This window comes from Leopardus geoffroyi, chromosome D1 (assembly GCF_018350155.1).
Source record: "Leopardus geoffroyi isolate Oge1 chromosome D1, O.geoffroyi_Oge1_pat1.0, whole genome shotgun sequence".
Classification (NCBI taxonomy): domain Eukaryota; kingdom Metazoa; phylum Chordata; class Mammalia; order Carnivora; family Felidae; genus Leopardus; species Leopardus geoffroyi.
The window spans coordinates 109,822,471-109,848,485 of record NC_059329.1 but is presented as its reverse complement, the minus strand read 5'-3'; the positions used below and the strand labels follow the sequence as shown (position 1 = coordinate 109,848,485).

Sequence of the window (26,015 nt, the reverse complement as noted above, 5' to 3'; positions counted from 1 at the left end):
GGAGGGGCAGAGAGAGAGGGGAACAGAGGATCCAAAGTGGAGTCCATACTGACAGCAGAGAGCCAGATGCGGGTGAACTGAGAGATCATGACCTGAGTCAAAGTTGAACACTTAACCAACTTGAGCCACCCAGGTACTCCTATAGCCCATTTTTAAAGATTCAGTCTACACTGTCATATCAAAGGTTCTGAGAAAATACAAAGTAATGAAACTCACTTGATTTTAACCAGCATTCCACAAATTTAGAGGACTACGTAACTCCTTCCTCCTAACTCATATAAACATCTTGCAGCATGCATTTAAAAAAAAACCCTGCAATAAATATGTTAAAGACTTCAATTACTGATGGAAAAAGTATATAGTGATCTCTCAGTTTCTCATAGAAAGATCATTCAAGTAATAAAACTTGCTGCTGTGTTGTGAGTTCAATTTTGTACTCTAAAAGAGATTTAGAAGAACTAAGCCCCAGTGCTTGTGAATACGACTTTATGTGGAAATAGGGTCTTCACAAATATAATCAAGTTAAGATGAGGTCATAATGGTTAGGGTGGACCTAAATCCAATTGGTGTCCTTAGAAGAAGGCTATATGAAGACAGAAACACAGATAAACACAGGGTAGAATATCCCATGAAGGTAGAGGCAGAGATTGGAATGATACTCCTGCAAGCCAACACCAAGGGCGTGCTGGCAACTACCAGAAGCTAAGAGCGAGGCATATAATAGATTCTACCCTCAGAGTCTCCAGAAGGAACCAATTCTACTTTGACCTTGATTTTGGACTTCTGGCTTCCATACATGGGAGGGAATAAATTTATTTTATGTTTGTGCTGCTTTGTTACAGCAGCCTTAGATAACTAATACATGGTTTTTCATCATCAGAGATTTCAGACCAAACACACCACTTCACACTTTCAGGTAACGATGACAAATTGAACATACCCGTTATTTTTACTACCTCCTGAAACTGCAATGAAACAATAGAAACAACAGAAAACAAAGTATTTTTAAAAGGAATAAACCCACAAGGACAGGGAAAAGACAGATATGATTATAATAAAATTCTAGAAACTGAAAAGCAGAAGGACTAGTGAGAAAGGATTTAGGAGACCTGAGAAACTGAATTATAAGCCAAAATAGGCAAAGGCCAAGAAACAACCAAAGTGATACAACAAAATCCCCGAAGATTCAGGAATGCAGAATCAGGAACTCCTGGAAGTAGGGGTGGGGTGGGAGCTAACATAAGGAGAATCAATTGAAAAAATGAATTTAAGAGTAAGTCAGGTCTTTAGATTCCCTCCTCCACTCGGCATTCTAGGGACTGATCCTTTCTAACCTTGGTGGCGGTGGAGGAAGGGTTATTCTTTGAAAAGGAAGAAGCATGGGTTTTTCAGCTGAGGACCAAAGCTGTATTAAAAATAAATGGCCTGAATGAACATAAAGACTGAATGCTGAGATCTCTCTCTTATCTCTCCATCCCAGAACACTCACAATCTGACTTTTTATCTACCTAGTGAGAGGCTATGAACATATACATGGAAAAATCCAGCAGAATGCATATTGAACGTTAATTAATAATTATTTTAAGGGACAAAATGACTGGAAAGTCTCACCTTACACAATATATGTATCTGTAATATTAGAATGTTTCACAATAAGCATATATTACCCTTCCACCAAAAAATTTATGAAAATCATTAAATATCAGAGATAATAAACACAATAAAGAGAAAATAAATGCTCCCTATACTTCGCATGGGCTGAAGAAGTCCATTAGGCTCAAAATACCTATGGAATTAGGTTTCTTTCCAAAAGCTAATGTGGCTCAAGTCCTCTGCTTTGAGTGATATCAACCCCGCTACCTTGGCCAGCTTATTGGATTGCCTCTGTCTCCAAATGCATGAACTAACACAACCATACACAGACCAACATCACCCTAGTCATGTAGCTAACCAAAACGTTCTTACAAATGATGGGAATTCTGTCCAGAGTGGAGTTCATGCACAGTAACAGCAAACCAACCTATCATATCTTCCTCAAGGATGTTTACTGCTAGGTACTCAAAGAGTAGACAGGGCATTTCAGTTCAGTGAGAAAATGTCTTGTGTAGAACCTAAAGTACTATTCAGTCTCAACTGAGACTGAGGATGACTTTCATTCCAAAGTATCCTTCAATAAACCTACAGACAGACACACACTCTCTCTTCTCTCTCTCATATACACCTACACAACTAAACAAAAAAGTGATCACTTCAAAAGTTCAAGAAAATTAATTGTTCCAGGGTCACTCAATGCATCGTCTTTCCCTCAGGACTGTAGGCAAAAAAAAAAAAAAAAAAAAAGAATAAAAGCTAATAGAAGAGGTTTACTTTCAAACTAACTGCAAGTTAAGATTATCAAAGCACGCACCATTCATCATTTGATTTCTTTTCCCTTTTTTTTTTTTTTTTTTTTTGGCCCTTTTCCAACTATCAAAGACTGGACATGAAAAAGGAGATAAAATTCAATGTAATATAATTTTTTTGTGAGAGAAGGATAAAACCAAGAGCAAGAATGAGATTGCTTTTGAGAATTCTTAAACCAGTAAAATAATCCTCTTGACCAATCCTGGTGTCTGAGTGATCCCCAGAGCCCTGCAAATGGACCAGATTTCCAGAGCCTTGATAACAAAGGGTAACACCCCAAAATGTGGACTCATTTTACACTCCACCTTCATTGGCCAAGCAGCTGCTAAAAACAAAGGCCACACATCCTGATATCTGGCAAAAAAAATGCACTATTGCCTCATGAATTGATTGCTTCTCTGGAGTGCCCACAAGTGTATTTGGAGAGAAACTTCAAGAGCAAGTTGAGGAGCGGCTGTCCTTCTATGAGACAGGAGAGATTCCACGAAAGAATCTGGATGTTATGAATGAGGTGATGGTTCAGGCAAAGGAAGCGGCTACTGAGATGGCTAGGAAGCTGGAGAAGCAGAAGAAATGCATGAAGGAGAAGAAACAGCTGGCCGTCTCTGCCCTCATGTCTTCAGAAAACAGCAGTAGTACCCCAGAGGAGTGTGAAGAGACAAATGAGAGACCCACAAAGAAGAAAAAGCAAGAGCCCAGGAGACCCTCGGAAGACCATCTGCCTCTGTCTCCAAATGCAAGAAAAAGAAATCTTTTTTCCAAGGAGGAGCTGGTTAGTAGCGATCTTGAAGAGACAGCTGGCAGTGGAAGTCTTCCCAAGAGGAAGAAATCTTTCCTCAAAGAGGAACCAGTTAGTGATATTAAAGAGGAAGGAAATAAGAGCATCCTCAAGAAAAAGAAGAAATTCTCTTCCAAGGAGAAGCCACTCAGCAGTGGACCCAAAGAGGCTGCTGGCAGCAAGAGCAGTAGCTCCAAGAAAAAGAAAAAGCTGCAGAAGTTATCCCAGGAAGATTAGAATGGATATTTACCTGGTTAGGCATAACCCACATGACATTTCCCAACGCATCCCTTATATCCCCAAAAAAAAAAACCAAATTCACAATAAAAAAAAAAAAAAATCCTGATAAGAGTCATTCTACTCACCTTTCCTGTATGACACATTTGTAAATCTATCACCAGATACTTATTACATAATTACTTAAGTTTTTTAACTATAGAATAACCCTGGAATAACATGATAAAAGATTATGACTAATTGAAATTTTTAAATAACCAGCAAAAATCATAACAGAACAGAAAATCAATTATTTCTTCCTCTACTTACTTGTTGTTACACAGTGAAGAGTATTTTCCTGGTGATTAGAATTTAATGCTTCCATGGAAATCACTAGCTGTCCTTCCAGCAATGCTCCATTTGATACTCCTGTTTCACACTTCCAGTGAATTATTAAATATTTCAAAATCTGAAAAGGGTACAATTCAAAGAAACAAATCTTTAGAAATCATAGTAATAATAAATGTATATGATACAGCTTAATTAATTATTCTAATTTCCAAAAATAATATTCTTACTTGCAAAATGTCAGATTCACACATTTAGAACAAAGTATTGTGTCTAAACAGAAGAAATAACTAGGAAAATGACATAAGAAAGGAGGCATAAGAAATTAACACAATGCCCAACAAGACAGGAAGTGGTGACAATTAATTGCTTTATTCAAAGGGTAAGTTCATCTGGAAATAATAATTCGGAAAAATTAAGTGGGAGTTTGTTTTTCCTGTGTCTTTTTTTCTCCCCAAGTAAAAGCCAACATGAATATTATGAATAAAAGTGGCATCTGGTTATGAATCATCTTTACCTTTCATTAAATCATTATTTCTGAGGATGGGAATACTAGTTAAAGATCACTGGCTCTGGAGGCAGATGCCTGGGTTTGAATCCCTGATATGCCATGTGATTTTAGGCAAGTTACTTAACTCCTCTCTACTTCAGCTTCCTCATTTACCAAAATGAGGACAGTCTACCACTTATGGCTGCTGCTAACTGTGAACAAAATAAGAGCATAATGCTTAACACAATGCCTGGCATATACACACACACACACACACGTATATATACACATAGATATATACACCCCACACAATTTGTACATATATATGTATATAAACACATATACATATATATTCTTATGTGTATATGCATATATTTTTAATACTTATAGACATTAGCTTTCATTTTTAATAAGTTCATCTTTGGTGAAGACTGCACACAATATTTTAAACAGTCTTCCAAGATGTCTAGATAAAACATTCACTCTTGATGAGACAAATTTGAAAGAAAATATACTGTAGTTAATTCCATTACTTACGAAAGTAGACTCACTTACACACTAAGGGACCTTAGGGAAAATTGCCACCCCTTTTCTTAAAGGCAAGATCTCAGCAAGAGAACTTGGGGATGAATATCCTAATTTGTACCATAGTTTATAACGATGGTTTCCAGGCATTTCTACAGTCTAACACCTTCCTTCTCACATCCTCTGTCGCTGTGCTTCCCTCTGTTTCGATATTCCCGCAGTTTCTTTATCCGTGAGGGAGCAGTTGGGAAAAGAATTCCGGCCTGTGAGTCAGAAGCCCTGGGTTCTAGGCTAGGTTCTGTCGTCTGTAAAATCTAACCCTCCAACTTTCTTTGATGAGAACGAAGGAGGCGAGAGGGCCAGAACTTTCGGGTGCCGTCACACCGACCCTGTCTGGCCTGTGGCTCTGTTCTGTCTAGAACCCCTCGCAAGACCAGCGGCTAAGAACTCGATCAGATGTCGGCAGTGAAGGCGCCTCAACGGATGAACCCACGTGGCGAGGCGGCGCCTGGCGTTCAGTCCCACCTTCCACAGCTGGAAAGTTCCCTGGCCCGAGCGGTGCCGTCAGACCCGGGGGGGGGGGGGGGGGTGCTGCACCGCAGTCCGTCATCACCCAGCCGCCCGGGCCGACCCCCGGAGTGCTCCCCACACGTGGCCCACCGGCCAGCGGAACACCACTCTCCCTCACTGCCACTTCACCCCGACTGGTCTGGACTCCCGCCCCGGGCTGCCCATCCCTCCCTCCTGCGCGCCCTCTCGGCAAAGGGGGACACCCTAGGCTGGCCTCCCGACCTGAACCTAGGTGTCCGCTAACGCCGAGCAAACACTTCAGCCTCCGGAGCCCTGGGGCCGGTGCCACCCCCTCCGCGCGGGCATTCCCCCAAGGGAGCCCAAGCGCTCCCTCGTCCGCTCCTCACAGCCCCGTATGAGGCAGGCAGAATGTCCCCGAATCCCCTCAGTCCTGAACCTTCCTTCTCTACCTCGGGCCCCGCCAGACCCCTCTGCCCAAACTTCGCGGTCACCTCACAAAACCCTTCTCACACAGTGTCCTCCTCTGCTTTCTCTCCCTTCCCGGCATCACCTCGCACACTGCCACCGCCGTGCCCTCCATGCCGCGCGAGGAGCGGCAGCGACGCCCACCGCCTGCTGCCAGCCCGGACGTCGACCTCCGCCGGCGCCCACGCCAGGCCGCGCGGCGTTCTTCCCGCCCGCGCGTGCGCCCCGCCCACCGGCCCCCGCGCTTGCGCACTTTGCGCCGCGCCGCCCCCAGGCCGCGAGCCGCCGGGGCTTGCCAGGAGCGGTGGGGCGGTGCTGGCAGCCGCGAGGGCCCGTGGGCGGACGGGTGGGCCGGCCGCCGGGCTGGGGAGAGCCGCGGGCCGCCACTGAGGCTGGAGGTGAGCCGGCATGAGGCCAGACCGCGACTCTCCTTCCTCCCGAAGAAAACTTTCCCACGGTTCCGCCGAGGTGCAGTCCTCAGCCGGGAGACGCTGCTGGTGCCCGGTGCGGGATCTCCAAGTTGATTCTTGACTCTCAAGCAGCCTCACCTGTGGGGGCCATCCCACATGTCCTAGGCCAACCTCTGGTTCCCAGATTTACCAAATAAAAATACAGGATGGCCCAGTTCAAATTGAATTTCAGATTTAAAAAAAATTTATTTTTTTTAGGCATACGTATATCTCATGCACTATTTGGGACATACATATTATAAAAAATTATTCATCTAAAATTAAAAACCGGGCGCCTTGTATTTTATCTGGCAGCCTACCCCAAACATGTCCCCAGCTTCATCCCCAGGTGCCTGGCCAGCCCCAGACAGGACCTGGAAGGCGCCCCCCGCCGCCGCCGCAGCCGCCGCCAGGAAATAGGCTCCTCCCCACGTTCGGCTCTACACTAAATATGCCAACTGCAGGAGCCTGGCTGGCTTTCTGCGCTCCAGCTGACAGGACAAGCTCTGGGGTTTTCATGGAGTGTTGCCAGCCGGAAGGAAGGTATTACTCCAGACTCCAGCTACTGGACTTCGGGCTGGTTCAGGGAGGGACGTGATGAGAGGGGCTTGAGCCCAAACTGATGATCTGGCAGCTAGTTCCTCAGGCAGCTGAAAGGAAACAGGTGAGAGAGATTCCTATGTGGCAAAGAGTTGCCCAAGGAGAAGGGTGGGACAGGGTGTTGGCTGCTTTCCTTCAGGGAAAATTCTTCCACTCCAGCTCCAAGAAGCTAGGATTGGACAGAACAGATGGGGGAGTTGGCAGAGTGCCCATCCAGTACACAGCCTTGGTGCTACTCCAAAGAACATGTCTGCTGAGACCTGAATCATAGCCTTGGCCAGTCCAGGGTCAGCGCTGTTGACCACCCTCCCCATCTCAGTTGCTCACAGGTGGACCTACTGGAGAGATGGGTTTTATTTCTGGAAAATTCATCATAAAACCATCTCAGACTTGGGGCAGTTCAGTCAGAGGAGCCTGCAACTCTTGATCTCGGGGGCATATGTTCGAACCCCAGGCTGGAAGTAGATATTACTGAAAAATAAAATCTAAAACAAAACCAAAAAAAAACTATCTCAGACTTGATAAGAGAGCTGGCATTCGGGGAATCATTGGAGTCCGCCTCTCTGCTTCACTCCCTTCTCTCTCAGGTGTTCCCTTTTAGGCAGAGGCGTTGTCAGGGGGAAGGGAACTAACATTGATTGAATGCATGTTGTCTGATACCACTGGCTCTTTACACAAGTTTTTTCGCCCTCGCGAGTATCTTGCAAGATACTTATTACCTTTACCATATTTACTATCCATCAGTGGGGAACCAAGGCCCTGAGGATGACTCTCTAAAATATTGCCTATAGAGAGTTCTGGCTCAGCAGGAAATGCCCCACCTTGAAAGTGGCATTGGAAATGAAGGGTGTAGGAACAGTTACCCATGTAGATGTACTTCAGATGAGTCGGTCATCCTGGTTTCCAGCCCTTGGCCTTGGAGTGAGCATCAGGGATAAACATGCAGGGAACACCCAACACCATCCTAGAGTTAGGGAGGCCTGACAAAGGTAGCCAGGGACACAGCCACCTTCTATACTGGAGGTAGGCAGAAGTAAGGAAAGGAGTCTTTGATATGAGGGCCTGCCAGCAAGTCTTCCATAGCATAAACCCTTGTAGTTAGGTAAGGTTTGATGCAGGCTTGACATTTGGTGGGCATCTGCTCTGGGCTAAGTGGCCTTAACTTTTTCTAATTTATCTTATGTAATCCTCCCAACATTGTATGGAAGGTGTTATCATTGCCTTATAAAAGATGAAGATGAGGTTCCAAGAAGAGGTTGTATGACAGTGAGTTGTAAATGGTGGGGCCAGAATCTGAAACAAACAAAATTTCTTAACACCACTTTCTACTCCCCTACAGCTACCCAGTGCATCTCCCATCTGGATGTGACTGTCTCAAAGTCCTGTAGTATGGGAACATTGACATTACTGTGAAAAAGCCGATACCACTCAAAAACAAAGGAGCCAATCAACTCAGATGGCCTCGTCTCCCACAAGCTAAGGTTTGAATGAGCCACAGCTCCCAACCCTTCTCTAACCCATCAATGTGTGCTTAGGGTCTAGTAACTAATATACTATTGGACTCCACATTATTAAAATGGTTTTTACCCAGACCCCATCCTCAGAGCAATAGAATGTCAGAGCCAGAATGGACTGCAGAGGTTGTCAATTATTTTCAATAGCTGAAGAAATTTGAGGCCCAAAGAAATTAAATGACCTGGCCAACGTTAAGGTCACTCTTGTCAACCAGGTCAACCAAGGAGCTTTTGGATGCTGCTCTGGACATTTTTAGCCCTGGTGTTCAGGGTCTTATTATCAATGTCTTCAGGGGCCCAGTTATCCCCAGTCTTAGTGGCATATTAATTCTGCTTGCATTCCTTCCCCCACCTCAGGATTTAGATTACTGTTGCAAGTCTGCTTTGGACATTCTGTTTATTCTGAGAAGAAATACCCTGTCTGGATAGAAGAGACCCCATCTAAAGAGCCCCGGACTGATTCTGACCCAAACCCAAGGGTTTAAGTGGAACCAAAACATCCGAAGGAATCCTGCCAGGTGAACAGTGACATTTTAGGAACTGTTGAGCTTTCTTTCCCTTTTGAATGTGCCCTCTCTGTGTATATCATTCCTAGACACCTCTTAGGTCTACCTCGTTCTCAGGCTCCCCTAGAGCATTCAAAGGCCCTGAAGAGATTGACCAAAGGAACTTAAGTGGGAAATATCCCTGAGGTACCCCTTACTAGGTTGATGCAAAACTACATCCATTTGAGAATTTTTCTTTCCCCCTGGGAAACTAGTAAAAGAGGCTGTTTCCCATACATGCATCAGGAAAGGGTTAACCGTTTCTCTCGGGTCCTGAGCCAAGTCTGTCCCCTACCAGTTCCCATAACCGGGTTTCCTGAAATGGAGCAGGTCCCAGGTGCCTCTCCACTAATCACATCCTTGGAAATGGGGCCAGGAAGCTCAGATTAGCTCATCCCTTCACCTTCTTGAGGCCTTCTCCACCTGGAGCACAGAATCTGGGGCAGCTTCTCTACTCACCTCCCTCTGCTTCCCTAGCCAGGGTCAGACAGGGATGTTCTCACGGAGGTATGTTAGGTTGTGGGGGCACTAGAGGCCACAGTGGTGCTAACTCTTGTGCCAATTCTTGGACTACAGCATTTGTCCTTCCTCATTCTAATACTTATGGGCAAAGGAAAGATTCTCCCCCAAGACAATACTAGAGTTTGTATAACTAGAGTATTTTTTCTTCACCCCTCTTCTCTGTTTTCTTCCTCTACTTCTTAGAATGACTGACTATGATACCAGATAGCTTCCTGTTTTTCCTGGCTGACAATCCTCCTGTGTACAGAGTCTGATTCCTCATCCATCAGTAGCAGGTTCTGGGGCCAACCCAGGAGATTTCATTCCTTCCCTGTTAGTGTCTAATTTCGACTCTTCCTTGATAACCAATAAAATCTGTATCACAAAGCTTGTTCTCTCTAATTGGCTTTTTAACTTTCTCTCTAGGCAGGTCTGGATTTGTCCCACTAGCTGATGTCCACTGTAAGGGAGGTATTCTTTGTGCCATAGAAGCCTTGGAAATGGAAACAGCAGTGTAATCTGGTCACACATGACTGAGTAAACCTATTGATCCAAAGGCCAAATGATCAATTTTGTTTGAAAGACAAGTAGGCTAACTGGGGAAAAAAAGATTCTTCTTCTAGGAGCCCCATTCAAGAGCACACTTCCTCCACATGTTTAGTCTTGGTTCTGTCTTTGCATAACTATAGTACTCGAAGGACTTGACCAGGGATGTTGGTGTAGGGAGTCTTTAAAGCTAGTAATATGGAGCCTTGGTGGAGCTGATTCTCCACTGATCTCTGAAGTTGACTTGATTTCATCCATTCTAGCTTTAAGGCCACTACTGTCTTCTGGTTCTGCAACTTCCCTTCTCACCAGCTAAAAAGAAGCTATGGGATCAAAAGTCTAAAAGGGTGAGGATATCTGAAATTTTTCCTATTTTACCACTCACTTTCAGTGTTATGTTTCAGTTTTCCTCAACTAAAATAGGAAAATTATCCCAGGAATATAGTTAAAATAACATCTGTGAAACAATTTGAGAGCCTTAGAATCTTTTTTTTTCAAGATTTTTTTAAATTTTTAAGTAATTATACCCAACATGGGGTTCGAACTTACAACCCCAAGGTCGACAGTTGCATGCTCTACCTGAGCCAGCCAGGAGCCCCTAGAATCTTTAAATTAGAGGAAATCTTAGAAGTCATTTAACCTGGTATTTCCCAACCAGAGGAATAATTTTTTTTTTTCCCAATTCATTTCCTTTATCCCCAACCCTCCTCCTGAAAAGCCTCTCTCTTCCTTCTTCCTCAACCCCTCCTGGTATCCAAGGTAGAGAACTGATCTAGTTTGCACAATATATTTCATGTGCTTAGGGTTGTGAAACAGTGCCCTAATTCAGCTCCCTATTTCATGCAATAGTCATTCCAACAGTCCCAACAAGTTGATATCTCGCTTTTACTTGAGTAACTCATGTTGGGAAAGTTGCCACCTCAAGCAACCCATTCCAGTTTTGGACAGCAGTGGTTTGATAGGGAGTTTTTCATTATTTGAACTGGAACTCCCCCACTGTATCTTCCACCCGTTGGTCCCAGCTCTGCCCTTTGAAACCACAGGGAAGTCGTCTAATCCCTTTATAAAGGGCAGAAGGGAATACCCAGGATTGTTATTGTTAACCTGTCACAGTAGTTCAGACCTGACCTGAATGATTGTATTACAGATGTCCTGTGCTCTGTACACTAGCTATGTTCCTAACACATTGTGTAAATCTAGTTGTGTGTGAATCAAATCATTTTAGACACACTGAGACGTTGACTGTCTAAAAGAAACCCTGTTACCTGTCCTTTCATAAACTGAAGAACTTTGTTGTAATGCAAAGAACCTCCCCATTACACTTTTCTGCAAATCTAGATTTTTCATACATCATGTTTTACTTAAGGCAAGATTTGCCTGCATACAAAACACGCAAAACAATGACAACAGCAACAGCTGACATTTCACTGAGCCCTTATCTGCACCTGACATGCATTATTTAATTTCTCACCACCACTCCTTGAAAATGGTCCCCTATTTACAGATGAGGAAACCAAGGCTTAAAGAAGTTAAATAACTTATCCAAGGTTACACAATTAGAAAGTGATGGGCCAGGATTCCAACAAGGTCATAGGACTCTAGAATCTTGTGTCTTAACCACCAGGAAGTTTCAGATGCCAATAATAATTGAAATAACTGGCTACTTAGCTGTGTACCTCAGCACAAGTAAATCAGGCTGCAATACAGAAAACTGACCTAAAATTGTTGCAGGTTAAAAGATGTTCACTAAATCGACTCACTTTTGGGTTCTGGCACCCAAAATCCACTCTTTGTAGGTTTCCTGCACAACTCACATTTTTCAGTGCAATTTGATCAAGGAGCTCCAAAGACTTCCCTTCAGCTGTTAGTATGAAACAGATGCTGCCAAAATTTATTTCAGGCAGAAGGGTGTGATCAGACACTTTTTCACAGGATTTGTGTATTCCCAGGGGTATGTGGCATAAGCTTCTTAAAAGAAAGAAGTGGTTCATTATTGACAGGGACAATCAAAAGTATTGGCACCCTGGTTGATCCCAGTCTGCTCCCAGATGGGTTGAAATCGTTCAAATGTGTTTTTAGGTCCTGTTTTTAATGGTGTTTAGGTTTGCAAGACAAAAATAATTTGGGAGGGATGGTCCATAAATAAAGTGCTGTTTTGAATTCAAACTGGACAAAGATAAATGGATGTAATAGTCCTGTGTCTTCAAGTCAGTTCCAGTTTCTCCGATTTTAGTCAACAACAGCGAGCACTCACAACATTGCTCAGCTCAGAGCACACCCCTCAGGGCTCCTAGAATCTCAGACTTTTCTACACTAAATAAGGGAGCTCTGGGTAGTACTCTTCTGTCCTCTGTGCCCCTCCCCCCCCCGCCCCAGGATCAGAATGCCCCGTTTGACATGAGACTTTATCTTGGCTCATCTGCAGACTTTTGCTTTCAAGTACATGATCATTCTTTGCAAATCTCATCCCTAGCAGATATTACACAGGCCTCCTGGTCCACAGCCATCAGGAATCAGGTCAGTCCTTGCAAGGCACCAGAACTCTCCTTGCAAGTCTACCTTTCTGACCTTTACTTTGTACACCAGGCTTGTTTATAACCTCAAGTCATAGACCCAGGTGAAGAAATACACAATTTTCTTTATCTCTTAACCTAGCTCTTCAGCCCCCATTTTCACTAATGGCAGAAAACTAATGAACTTTGCCAATTCCAGACAACGCAATCATTTCAAGTTTTAAACTCAGTCTCTCAGGAGTCTCCTTCCTTCTCATCACAATGTGCTAGTTGGGGGTTCACATATCATTCTGACATCAGGGAAGGGCACCAAGGTCAGGTGCCATCTTCTGTTCCTCTTGCCTTACTTGGTCTTGGTCATTGGACTCTATCACCACTGCATCTGCTGCAGAGTTCCCTGGTGGGTGGGACCTGCAGCCTTGATATAGAAAGACACAGTGTCTGCTTCACAAGGAGCTCGGTGGCTCCCATCTCAGCTCTTCCTGGTACTACTGAGCCTCCATCCGGCTCCTGGCATGGGTCATGCAGCCCTCAGGCTCTACTGTGGGCTTCATCCCTGCCCCCCCCCCCCGCCCACTCCACAGCAATCCCCACGGGCACCCAGCTCTCAGCTCACCTTCACACTCCTCTCGGGAGCTAGGCACCAAGGCACTTTTCAGATCTCCTCCAAATGTCAAGGAGCCAAGTAGACTTGGCTTAGGGAGTGAGAAGGTTGTGGGTAGTGAGGAAATGTGACTTATCTCAGCCCTGCTTTGCCTACACGGGTGACAATGCCATTTCTACTCTGTGGCAGTTGTCCCTCGGTAACACAGGGGGCTTTGAAATGCTGTGCCTCCTCAGAGTTCTAGGAATGGAATGAAGCATAAGCCTCATCGGTCTACTGTTGTTTGGTGGTGAGCACAGAAAACAGAGCCCAAGGTGCATCTAAACCCTCTTTCCTCTTTTCTCAGTCTTTTCCAATTCTGCTCCAGGCTCAGAAAGGATTATACTTCTGTGTGGAGGGGAAACCCCCAGGCCCTTCTCATTTCAACAGTTAATGGCATAAACTCTAAGTTTTAGGTTTGTCAAGTTCTGTCTCTTAATGTTTAAAAAAAAACCTGTGAAGGAAAAAAAAAAATCCCTCTCAAGGACCCAGCCCTTACAATTTAAAAACTGGAGCCTCCAAGAGTATCTCCTCTGCAACACAGGAAACAACAGGAGTTGGCAAGGATGTGGAGAAAGGAGAACACTCTTACATTGTTGGTGGCAATGCAAACTGGTGCAGCCACTGTGGAAAACGATACAGAGGTTCCTCAAAAAGTTAAAAATAGAACTACCCTATGACCCAGCAGTTGCACTACTAGGTATTTAGCCAAAGGATACGAAAATACTTATTCAAAGGGAAACATGCACCCCAATGATAAATTTATAGCAGCATTATCCACAATAGCCAAATTATGGAAATGATTTCACTCATAGGTGGAATTTAAGAAACAAAACAAATGGGGGTGCCTGGGTGGCTCAGTTGGTTAGGCGTCCAACTTTGGCTCAGGTCACGATCTCACAGTTTGTGAGTTCAAGCCCTGCCTCGGGCTCTGTGCTGACAGCTCAGGGCCTGGATCCTGCTTTGGATTCTCTGTCTCCTTCTCTCTCTGCCTCTCCCCCACTTGTGCTCTGTCTCTCTCTGCCTCTCAAAAATAAATAAGTGTAAAAAAAAAAAAAAAAAAGAAGAAAACAAATGAACATGGGGAGGGGAAAGAGAGGTAAACCAAGAAATCAACTCTTAGCTATAGAGAACAAACTGATGGTTATAGGAGGGGAGGTGGACAGGGCATAGGTTAAGTGGGTGATGGGGATTATGACGAGCACTGGGTATTGTATGTAAGTGTTGAATCACTAAATTCTACACCCAAAACTAGTATTACACTGTATGTTAACTAACTGGAATTTAAATAAAAACTTGGAGGAAAAAGAAAAAGAACATCTCCTCTGGGATAGATTTGAAAAGATCTAGTTAAGAATTCAAAAGCCCAAGACTTTGACTCTGATCTTTCTGTATCATCCCTGTACAGAGGATGCTGCATCTAGAAAGCCTTGCTGCTGCTTAATGATGGGAGATAAATTCAGGGTAAAAGAAACGGAAAATGCATTGCTTGATATGAAAACATCTAGTTTTATCTTTTTATAACAAGGAATCACCTTCTCTCGCAAAATCTTTTCTGTCACTCATTAATATATTGCACAAATATATACATGTCTGCTCTAGTAGGGAAAGACTAGGAACTGGATGTGCTCTCTACTTTTCACAGAGTTCACCATCTAAGAGGGAACACAACCAATGGGCAGTGACCATCCCATAGAGTGCTGTCTGAAGGCCCCTGTCTCAGACTTGGAGACCCTGGGAGGTTTTCTGGAGGAAATGACACCTAGATTTAGACCTAAAGAGTAAATCCTCAGTGAATGGAAAAGGAAAAGTTTCCAAACAAATCAAATACCATGTTCAAAATCCTACAAATGCTGGAAAAACTCCCAACAGATTCCTTATGTCTAGGAGCATCAAGTGAGGAGTGGTGAGCAAAGGGGACTGGAGAGGTAAGCAAGGTGTGTAAACTCTGTTAAGAATTCTGGACTTTATCCCAAAGGCTTTGGGGAGCCACTGAAGGGTTTTCAGCAGAGGAGTGATCTGTCAGATTGTTGTATTAAAAAGATGCTCTGGAGGCGCCTGGGTGGCTGTCAGTTAAGCGTCAGACTTAGGCTCAGCTCATGGTCTCACGGTTTATGAGTTTGAGCCCCACTTCAGGCTCTGTGCTGACAGCTCAGCCTGCCTCTCTCTCTCTTTCTCTCTCTCTCTCCCTCTCTCTCTCTGCCCCTCTCCCGCTCACTCTCTCCCTTTCTTTCTCTCTCTCTCAAAAATAAATAAAAACATTAAAAATAAAAAATAAAAGACTGGCTACAGAGTGGTAGATAAGGTGGCCCAGGAAGAACACATAGAATGAGAAAAGGGCCTAGAAGAAAACAACGCAATTAAGTGACGAGCAGAAAGGAACTCACAAAAGAAAAAAGGGAGAGACTACAGGGGTTGAAGGAAAACCAGGAGTGGGGCAATCCTAAACCAAAGGAAGAAAATTTCAAGAAGCAGGCATAATGAGAGTCAACCACTGCCAAGAGGAACAGTAAGAAAGCAATTGGAAATTAACATCAGATTTAGCAAGTGGATTACTGAGGACCTTGTTTGAAAGCAGCTGCAGAGGAATAGAAATTATATTGCGTTGGACTAAATCAATTGCCTCAGCGCTCATTGTCTCCTTCACTCACAATCTGTCTCTGCACTCGTGTCTTCCAAATGTGTATAAGTCTAGATCTCCACTTTGAGCCTCATAACAATCAACTACTCAGTATGTCCACTTGATTGTTTCAAAGGTATCTCAAACCCAGCAGGTTCCAAGACCTACACTCTCCCCACCCAAACCTGGTCTTCCTCCAGTGTGCCTCATCTCAGCAAATGGTACCTTTGGTCTTCCAGCTGCACAATCCTCCCACAACAAACCCTTTCCTCACCCTGTATCTAACCCATTGTCCCATCTTGTCAATTCTTTCTACCTATGTGTTCCTCTATCTCCACTGCCAACATTCAAGTTCAAGCTACCATCTTCTGTCTCATCTAAACCACAGTGGTAGCCTCCTCATTGGTTTCTCACATCAACTTGCACACCCCTCCAACCCATTCTCCACACAGCACCTGGAGTAATCTTTTTATATTTCTTTAAATGTTTATTTATTTTTGAGAGAGAGAGAGAGAGAGAGAGGATGAGCAGAGGAGGGGAAAAGAGAGAAGGGGACAGAGAATCCAAAGTGGGCTCTGTGCTGGCAGCAGAGAGCCTGATGCAGGGCTCAAACTCACAAACCATGAGACCATGACCTGAGCCAAAGTTGGAGGCTTAACCATCTGAGCCACCCAAGCGCCCTGGAATAATCTTTTTAAAAACATAGTTGATCATTTCACTTTTTTGCTTCAAATCCTTCAATAGTTTTTTCCAGGGCTCCAAAGGTGAAAAACAAAATTCTTTAAATGACCTAGAAAGCCCTGCACGATCTAGCCCTTGCCTATTTTCCCAGCCAGGATTCACCACACATTCCCTCTTGCCCCACCGTTTTCCCTCCCTTCTCTCCGTTTCTCACGTGCGCCATGAGTCCTGCTGCTTCAGGCCTGGTGTCCACACACCGTGTCTCTGTAGCTAAGAACATGGTTCAAGTGTCAGACATCTGGGTTGAAAATCCCAGCTCTACCCTAGCCTGGTTAAATGACCCTGGGCAAGGCACTTCGTCTCTCAATGTCTCCATTTTCTCTTCTGTGAAATGAGGTTAATACTTACTTGTCAGAGTTTTTACAAGAATGAAATGAAATGATATGTGGAAAGGGCTAAAAATATAGTCCCCAATTAGTGTTAGTTACCACTACTTGTTATCTCCCATTCTCAGCCTGGTTAACACTTCTCATATTTCAGATCTCAGCTCAAATGATCTGAGGGAGGTCTCCCTTGACACCCTCTCTCCAGCCAGGTTATGACTTTCTGTTAAATTCTCACCTAGCATCCTGAACTTTTAATTCATTATACTTTGTGATTATATATCTGAGGGGTTATTTTATTAATGTCTGTCAACCCTACCAGAATATAAGCTCCAAGAAGATAGAAATATCCCATTTTACTCATCATTAGATCCCCACATCCCAGCACAGTACCTGGCACATAAGCTAGATACTTTGTTTGTTTGTTTGTTTGTTTTGAAAGAGAGAGAGAGCACGCACACGCAAATGGGGGAAGGGCAGAGAGAGAGGGAGAAAGAATCCCAAGCAGGCTCCACACTATTGTGCAGAGCCCGATGCAGGGCTCAATGCGGGACTCAAACTCAGGAACTATAAGATCATGACCTGAGCTGAAATCAAGAGTTGGATACTTAACTGACTGAGTCACCCAGGTGCCCCACACCAGATGGTTTTTAAATAAATGTTTGATTAAAGGGGAGGCAAGGTAGTGGAGCCAATGTGTTCAAATCATTCAAGAAGATTGTGATCATAAAAAGTAAGGGCAAGACATGGAGGAGGACCAGGGTTTGTCACTTACTTTTTAAGCTGGCAGATACTTGAGCATGTTCAAATGCTAATGGGAAGGGGCGAGAAGAGAGGGAACTTACCAGAATGACTGGGAGCCATGAGACTGCAGGAGGGGATGGCACTTAGTGCAGGAGCCAGAAGAATCATTCTCAGGAGGAGAATGGATAGGAGAGACACGTCTTCCATGCTACAGGAATGAAAGAAGAAAATTCAGCTACATCTGTAGACTTGGTGGCAGGAAGTGCTACCAAGACCTTTCTATGAATTTTGGTAACACAAGCAGCAAATCTGGATTCTCCAAAAAGCTCAGCATACTTGGTGGATTTCATTCCATGCACTTTTGCAACTTATGTAAAAAGGAAGCAGGTGGGTTTTTTTTTTTTTCTTCATCAATGACTACACTGATACACTCACTACAGAGCAAAATGACAAGTCTCCAAAGCAACTGAGACCAGCGATCTCAGCGTTCTCTTTATTGAGCATGCTTCCTCAATATTGGGAAACAGTATGGGAAAATGATAATGTTATAAAATAATAATGGCTGACACTGGTTGAGGGCTACTATGTGCCAGGTGCTATTCTAGTACTTTATCTACAATAACTCATCTGATCCCCAACTTATGATACCATTCTGCAGGTAAGGAAACTGAATTCCAGAGAGGTTAAGTAACTTGCCCAAGGTCATCAGCAAGCAGGTGGCAAAACTACTTTCAAACCCAAACTCTGACTCCAAACTTGATGCTTTTTTTTTTTTTTTTTTTTTTGAGAAAGAGAGAGAGCAGAGGAGGGGGCAGAGGGAGAGAGAGAGAATCTTAAGCAGGCTCCATGCTCGGCACAGAGCCCAATGAGGGGCTTGATCCCATGGCCTCGGGATCATGACCTGAGCTGAAATCAAGAGTCAGATGCTCAACCCACTGAGTCACCCAGGCACCCCCAAAATTGATGCTTTTAACCACTCTACTCTCACTAGCAGAAGGGAAAGAACATACTAGGAATCAGAAACTCTGATGTCTCCACCATGAACTAACTCTGAACTTGGGCATTCATTTGCTCATCAACAAAATGAGAATGATAGTGTTTACCTTTATAATGCTTTTTAAAGGATTATGAAATGCTGAAAATGGGAAATACTATACAAAAGATCTTATGAGTATACTGATCATAAGACCTAATATCCTTGTCTTCTAATTGGGTCACAAGCCAATAGCTGTTGTTGAGACCCTTGGTTCCCATACCAGTACAGCAGCAGCAGTTTGGGTGTTCTGGTGTCTTTGGCAGATCAGCTGATTCTCATCCCATCAGCTTTAACATCCCTGGCCAGGTCTCCTTGATGACCCCTTCCCCGCGAACACACACCTACCCTTGGGAACAGTTGCAGCTTATGCTTTCACTTCTTTGATTCCATTGGCCAAAGGAGTGACTGTTAAAAAAAAATAAGCAGTAAATAGCCTGAATGGCAGCTACTCGTGAGGTACACCCCAGAAGGTCAAGTTCCACTTTGGTGGTAGAACCACTGTTCCAGTTTAGTGGTGGAATCAGACTATCAGAGCTGGAAGAGAACTTCAAGGTCATGTTTTAGTGCAACTCCCTGACACCCCTCCTTACCCATTTTATACTAGGAAAACCAAGGTCAGGTAGGCGAAGTGATACAACCAGATGGGATTGGTAGCAGCACTTTTTTGTCCTTGGAAATGTTTTCAAATAATTTTAAAGCAAATAACTTCACCTTGCCAAAATCATAACTGGAAAGTACTTCAATCACTTATAAATTTGTTTTGGTACATGTACCTTTTCAGAGAGGAGCAAAATCCTAAAATTCCATTAACCATAAATAAATAAAACCTTAAACCCAATAACTCACGTGAAGCCCATGCTTCCCATTGCCCTTACTTGGTCATTTCAGGCATTTCCCAGGCGGAAACAGGCCCACATCTTCAGAGACAGCATAATCTGACAGTTAAATTCTCATTGCTCTGCACAAAGCCCAATCTATTATTACTAGTTCATCTCTGAGCTTAGTTTCCTAGTCTGGAAGAACAGTACCCACCTCCTAGAGCTGGAGTGTGGGGTGGGGGTGGGGGTGGGGGGGTGTCACATGAGATAATGCACTTTTAGCACCCAGCTAGCACTCTATAACTTTATTATTATTTGAGCATAATTCTTTTCTCTCTCAAGCAGATAGTTCACCTTGCTAAATGACCTTAGACCTTCGACCACTCAGATGCTACTAAAGCAAGGAGAAACCCAGCTGTGCCAGGCCTAGAAATGTCCATCCCCACCCCCACTCCCTTTTAAGACAGTGAGTAGGCCGGAATTCTCCTGGTTGATAAATGAGAGGAGCGGAGAAGGAGCAGAGAGAAGCTGCAGTGATGACTATTCTGAGAATCTGATCTGCGAGCAGGCGAATCTCCACCACACACACCATGGAGACGCTTTGGGAAAGAGAGCCGGCCTACCTGCCTGAAGAAGGATGCTCGAGAAAGGGGATGGACGACAGAATTGCTTAAAGGGAGATGAACTGGAGGTGCCCAAAGAGGAAAATTTGAAAAGGAAAACAGAGGCTGAATTTTGGGAAACCTGAGCGGTGAGTGTCATTAAAGGAAGGATTGCGTGTCTCGGGGAGACAGATTTTGGAGGAAACGAGGAGTAGGGACAAAGGTGGGGGTCCTCGAGCTGCGGAGCCCGAGCCGCGCAAGCTGTGGGGGATCTCCAGATGGCCCAGCGGTGACCGGAAGCCGACATTATGGGGGGCACCCACAGGGAAGGTGGCGGGGTCGGGAGCCGGCCGCACAGAAGCCGCCGCGTTCGCCCCGGGGAAGGTCAGCGACCCCCGGCCAGGGGACTGTGCGGAGAACTGAGAGGGGCCGCGGTTGCCATGGCGCCGGGCGGGGAGGGGGTGATTCGGGCCCCGCCCCGAGCCCCGCGGGGCCGCCGGCTCCAGATGGTCCCGGGCCTCCCGCGGGAGCCGGCGGCCTGCGGCAGGGGGAGGCTATTGTCCTCCTTCCGCGGCGCCGCAGTCCCGCCGCTCGCGCCCGCGCGCCGCCACGCGCCCCGCCGCCGCCGGCCCCGCGCGCCCCCCGCGCCGCTCGCGCCCGGTGACAGCGCCCGCCGCCGCTCGCCGTGCGCCCCGCCGCCGTCCGGCCACCCGCCGCCGCCCGCAACCGCCCCTCGCGGCCGGGCTGCGGGCGCGGCGACGACCGGTGCGCCCCCGCCCGCCACGCTCCCGCCTGCCCCGCCGGCGCTCCGCACCGAGGTAGGTGCCGGCGCCCGGGCCCGCTTTGTCCCGGCGGCGGGGCGGCGCGCTTTGTGCAGCCGCGTGCGGGCGGCGGGGTTGGGGTCGGGGTCGGGGCCGGCCAGGGGAGTCCGGGAGGGAGGATGCGGCGCCTGGCCCTCGCTGCCGCCGGGTCCCGGGGACTGGATGGAGAGTCATGTGCCAGCCACCCAGGTACCGGGGGTGAGGGTTAAGGCGTGGGGAACGCGGGCCTTTCCGGAGCGGAGGGAAGAGTCTTGCAAGAGTTGGGACTGACAAACGCGTTGAGGGATCGGGTCGGCTGGGCTGCGAGCGTCTGACAGCGCCGGCTGTTCCCGTAGCCGAGGCTCCTCCGCCGACCGGCCGGCGCTGATCCAGGTGCTGCGGACACGCTCTGCCGTCTGTGCCCGGCGTGTGCGAGCGCCCGGCTCCCTCTCGGGAGCTTGTTGGGGGCTTCTCTCTGGAGCCGAAGGGGCTCCTCCTCGCCTCTTCGGTAGCTAGCTCCATGCCCTCCTTTATGCTTCCTCACAGTGTGTGCGAGAGGGGACACGGCTGGCTGTAGTGACCAGAACACTGGCAGAGGGGGAATGAAGCCCCTTCGGGCGGTGGGGAAGGAGCGGTGTAAGGTGTTTCTGTGGCCGGGACATCCAGAGGGCTGAGAGTCCACCCCGCACAGAACTCCTGGGCAAGGCCTCCTCCCTGGGGTGTTCCAACTCCAGCATTTACTGTCCACTCTGGGGCCGAACGACCCCATGGCGTTGCATGCTCGTCTGCGCTGCAGGCTGGTCCCTTTCCTAACCTGCTGCATGTTGTCTCGTGGGTTTTTTCTCAGCTGCCCTCCTCCTCTCTCCGGAGCAGACACGATTCCAGCGCTGGAGAGGCTGTTGGTTCAGGCAGGCATGGGCAGGGTATCCACAAACCAGTTTTCCTTGAAGGTGAAGAGGGCAGAGTGAGTTCCAAATATGTGTCTTGGCTTTGGGTGCTGGGCAACCTCTTGGCCAATTCAGAAGAGGAAAGGATTAGAGAGGAAAAAGTTAATATGGATCTTAGTCCCTTGGAGAAACTGATGTAACCCATCAGTTACCGCTTGGGGGAGGGGCATAGCAAGGGAGTGAAAATTAGTCTGAATAATCCTACCCTGAGTGGAGGATTCTAAAGAAGATCAAACAAAAATTCAGTGCCATTCTTCAGCCCAGTCCCTAAGTTCCTTGGAGGAGAGTCCCTGTGTTTCACCAGAAATACAGCCTTGAGGGAAATGGGTTAGAGGTTTGTTTCTCCACAGGGGTCTGTGATTGCCCTGAGTGCATCTTCCTTTTGCCCTCCTAGGAGCCCTGACTTTATTTGTGATCTCTTTTTCCTTTATGTCTCTGCCGGTCCACTCGTGCTTTGAGTCAAATAAGATTTTTACATGGCCAAGGTCCCTATTTCTTCTCATTTATTATTCATCTTGCTGTCATTTGTTCAACTCTGCTACCCCACCCCAGTGTCTCCGGCGTCCTTCTACAGCACATGTGTGATTCGCCTGTGTTGGGGCATCAGCTCTATTTGTGTCATTAGATCTAGAGTCCACTCCATCTTACTTCCTCTCTCATCGCCTGAGGCTTCTGGCTCTTTGTGGATCTTGGGGTTTCTCGGGGAAATTATATTTGAGTTTAGCATTGGGTAGAGCCTAAAGCCACCCAGAAGCTAACCTCAGGTCACACTCACCCCTGAAACTTTGTGTCTCTTCAGTCCTCCTAGCCTCCCCTAACCAACAGTGGCCCTTGAAGTGTGGTCCCCAAACCAGTACTTTAGTATCAGCTGGGAACAGGTTAGAAATGCACATTTCTGGGCCCCACCCCAGATCAACTGAATCAGAAACCCTGGGGGTGGGGGGACAGGGCCCAGTGGTCTGTGTTTTAATAGCCCTCCAGGGTCACTGGAATTCATGCAAGTCTGAGAATCCCTGATCCTGAACTGTAGAGCTTAACCTTGAGAGTACTCCAGCAGAAGGTCTTCTCCAATCCCATCTTTGCTTGAGTTTTTCTCCAGTTCTAAGAAAGACATTAATTTGCTGGCAGAAAGAAAGAAAGAGAGAAAGAAAGAAAGAAAGAAAGAAAGAAAGAAAGAAAGAAAGAAAGAAAGAAAGAAAAAAGAAAAAAAGAATTATGGTCGAGTCATTCACTATTTCTTTACCGAATACCTATTGTACTGAGCTTGGAAAGGACAAAACATGAGTAGAACACAGCCCTTGTCCTCAATGGGTTAAAAGTGGAGCAAGCAGAGAGACACATAAACAACTAAGTGTAATACAATGTGATGAAAGCAATGATAGCTTCATGCTGAAGTTCTGTGGGAGCAGCAGAGGAGGGAACCATCAACTCTTTCTCCGAGGGAGGTAAAGAATTAATCAGGAGCAGGATGTGGCCAGAGGAGGAATTAGGGTATAAGACAGGCTCTAGCCGGGGGACAGGATTTCTAGTTTTGCATGCCAGCTAAAACAGGAGGGAAGGGGAAGGGGCGGGGGCGGGGGGGGGAGGGTGTCTGCCCCTGAGGATCACCACGCGGCTGAACAAAATCTGCATCCAGCAATGCTTGGGTGGAGAATTGAGTAGGACCACAAGCTTGCAGCTGGTGGGAGTTGGCTTTATTCTAGCATGAACAATGTAAGCTACTTGGGCCTGGCCTCCAGGTCAGTGGCTAAGAATAAGGTGCTGGTGAAACTGTAATCTGGATTAGCTGCTGTACCGTCCTATTGCCAGAGTTCAGGAATCCATGAGGAGAATACAGAGAGACAGGGGGGCATGGAGCTGGTGGACAGGCTGACTCTGGAAATGTGAGTATGGAGACCCAGACCATAGGTGAGGAATAAGATACTCAGTGAAAAGAAACCAGAGCGGGATCTATGTGAAGAAACTCAAATAGAAAACTATAGGAATCTAGAGATGGGGGTAGGGAACAGAGAACACAGGGTATTGTCCAAAAGGCCGGGAGACTGCAGAGCCCAAAAACCCTAAACCAAAACTCAGAGGCCCTCGGAACCACTGTGCTGAACAACACCAGAGAGCACCATTCACATCCAAGTCCATGGGAACAAGTTCCTTGGAATGCCAACATGAAGCCCTATAAGGATCTGTGATCTAAGGACATCTGTGTCATCTTCATTCCTTATCTATATGACAGCATCCCTGGAAACTCAGGACACAAAGCATGTATGCCAAATTTTGATTTGGTCAAAGGAACATTTAAGTGGCTGAGTTTTTATTTGAGAAGAAGGAGAAGTTCCAAATCCATACTTTCCCCCTCAAATTATAGGATTCCATGGAAAGGCTCTAACAGCCAGACCTTGCTGGGAGGTCTGGATCCCATGCCTGGGTCCCTTAGGAGGACCAAGTTGGATTACCAAAAGGAAGCCAGAGTAATACATGTTTCGGTTTTGTACAGTTTGGAGGCCCCAGGGACACACAGTGGTTTGGAGACAGGATCAGACAGTCTGTTTCTTTTAAGTGTCTGTTCTTTGTGGAGCACAAAGATATAAAGCAGGATTTGAAAACCTCAGAGGTCTTCAGGGCCCAGGCAGCTAACAAAAATACATGACGTAGCTGGGAAGGAGACAAAAGGGAATGGTGGGGCCTGTAGAGAACTGGAAAGTACCTTCACGCCCACCTAAAGGAATTCAAAATCAGTCATGTATATATATATATATATATATATTTTTTTTTTTTTTAATTTTATTTATTTAAGTAATCTCTATACCCAACATGGGGCTTGAACTCATGACCCTGAGATCAAGAGTCACATGCTCTTCCGGCTGAGCCAGCCTAGCGCACCCAAAATCAGTTATTTGTAAACAGCTTATTGGACATAGACCTGGGGGCTGGCTGTAGTAGGTTTGTGACTCCTGATAAAAGGAAAAGGGTCATGGAAACTGAAGGTTAGAGGGCATTGCATGTACGAGTTTTTGTGGGGAGGTCTATACAGGGAGAGTATGAGTGCTTGAAATGTGTCAATCCCAGAGCTAAGTGTGAGCATGGCTACTGGCGAGGAAGCCTTAATCTGAAAAGCGGAGAGAATGGAATTAGTACTGGTCCTGGGGCTTGAGCTGCTTCCCTGTTCCAGTGCCTGCCAGTATTAGGTGACTCTGGTTCAGGTCACACCTTGCCCACAGCACTCTTTGCTCAGGGTGACTCAACTCTGCCCTAGAATTTATTTTTATATAAATATTTACAGAGCAAATTCAAAGAATCTGTTGGGGATTAGGAGAAATGATGGATTTTAAGTGAGAAATTTGTCCCAGGCTAGTGGAAATTAAGCTCTCTTGCCTATTACAGGGAATGAAAAACCCAATCCAGGAACCTTAGACCTTAGCTCCCTCATACCTCATTAATGCTACTCCCAAGGAAATCCTTGTGCCTGCTTTCTCTTGCACGGAAAGGGGAGGGGCAGACAATCCTGGCTTCATGTGGGTCAGGTTCAGGTTCAGCTTCATAGAACCAGTTAATGACAGAAGCCAAGTCCTGCCTTTGTGTGCCCAGGGGAACACACCAACCTATCTACCCACAACTCACCCCGCATCCCTTCTTCCTTCCCCCAAACCGCACACGAGGCTCTCCTGACTTCCTTTCCAGAACCAGAGACTGCCAAGATCAAGCCTCGACTCTAGGAAGTAGTGCTAAAGGGTTAAAATGTGTTTGTGTTTGAGAGGTACTAGGAAAAATAGAAGTGCAGAATTGGGGGTTCTAATAAAGTTACAGACCCAGCCCCCTCCATTCCCTTGAACGGCTGCTGAATTACCCGAGAACTTTGGACGGTAACGGTTTTTTTTTTTAATCCCTTGCAGCTAATCTGAAGCTCATTTGTTAGTTTTGAGAAGGACAGAGTTTGTTTGCATAGCGTAGAATCGCAAGGAGTGCTGGCAACCATATGTGGTCCTAATTTCTCTAGCTTGGGCCCTAAAAGGGAGCCACAAGTGCTGATCTCTCCCATGGAACTCTGAAGGGCTCCAGTAAATTCAAGGAACGTGTAAATGTTGTTATTAAGAGCTTGTTCCCCGAAGTGAGAAAGAACCTCTCTTTAAAACCCAGCTCTGCTCCTTCCAGCTGTGTGACCTTGAACCATGACTTAACTTTCACGGTGCAGCTTCTATGAATGGGGATGACAATGAACCCCTGCCCCATGGGGGTTTTGATGAGATGATGCATGTAAATAGCAGGGACACATATCACAGCTGACACTTATCCAGCACCTATTAGGTATTTCCTGTACAAACA

At 46.0% G+C, this 26,015-nt stretch overlaps 2 protein-coding genes and 1 long non-coding RNA gene across 17 annotated transcripts in view; 2 read left to right on the top strand and 1 right to left on the bottom strand.

Annotated features, from left to right (window-relative positions):
- The window catches only part of CD1H11orf80 (chromosome D1 C11orf80 homolog), a 111,791-nt gene extending 92,495 nt beyond the window's left edge, over positions 1–19,296 (bottom strand). For 3 of the 12 annotated variants that reach the window (XM_045485987.1, XM_045485988.1, XM_045485979.1), the window contains exons 1-2: positions 4,882–5,776; positions 3,728–3,866 (exon numbers count right to left, since the gene is read on the bottom strand). Coding sequence is in view for 8 of the 12 variants with exons in the window: in XM_045485979.1 (XP_045341935.1) it covers positions 3,728–3,866; positions 4,882–4,884 (142 nt within the window). In the remaining 4 variants the exon portion in view is untranslated. The other 9 variants (XM_045485986.1, XM_045485989.1, XM_045485976.1 and 6 more) reach the window with 7 other exon arrangements.
- LOC123601977 lies at positions 6,673–11,248 on the top strand. 2 transcript variants are annotated; one of them, XR_006714304.1, is made up of 4 exons: positions 6,673–6,748; positions 8,145–8,286; positions 8,677–8,837; positions 9,570–11,248. It is a non-coding gene; the product is annotated as an uncharacterized LOC123601977 (long non-coding RNA). The 2 variants fall into 2 exon arrangements; XR_006714305.1 differs by having other exon boundaries at positions 8,677–11,248.
- The window catches only part of SPTBN2 (spectrin beta, non-erythrocytic 2), a 44,533-nt gene continuing 33,407 nt past the window's right edge, over positions 14,890–26,015 (top strand). Inside the window, exons 1-2 of one of the 3 annotated variants that reach the window (XM_045485964.1) lie at positions 14,890–14,995; positions 19,695–20,100. Coding sequence is in view for 1 of the 3 variants with exons in the window: in XM_045485962.1 (XP_045341918.1) it covers positions 20,945–20,961 (17 nt within the window). In the remaining 2 variants the exon portion in view is untranslated. Of the gene's footprint in view, positions 14,996–19,694; positions 20,101–20,642; positions 20,770–20,858; positions 20,962–26,015 lie in introns of those variants that run through there. The other 2 variants (XM_045485965.1, XM_045485962.1) reach the window with 2 other exon arrangements.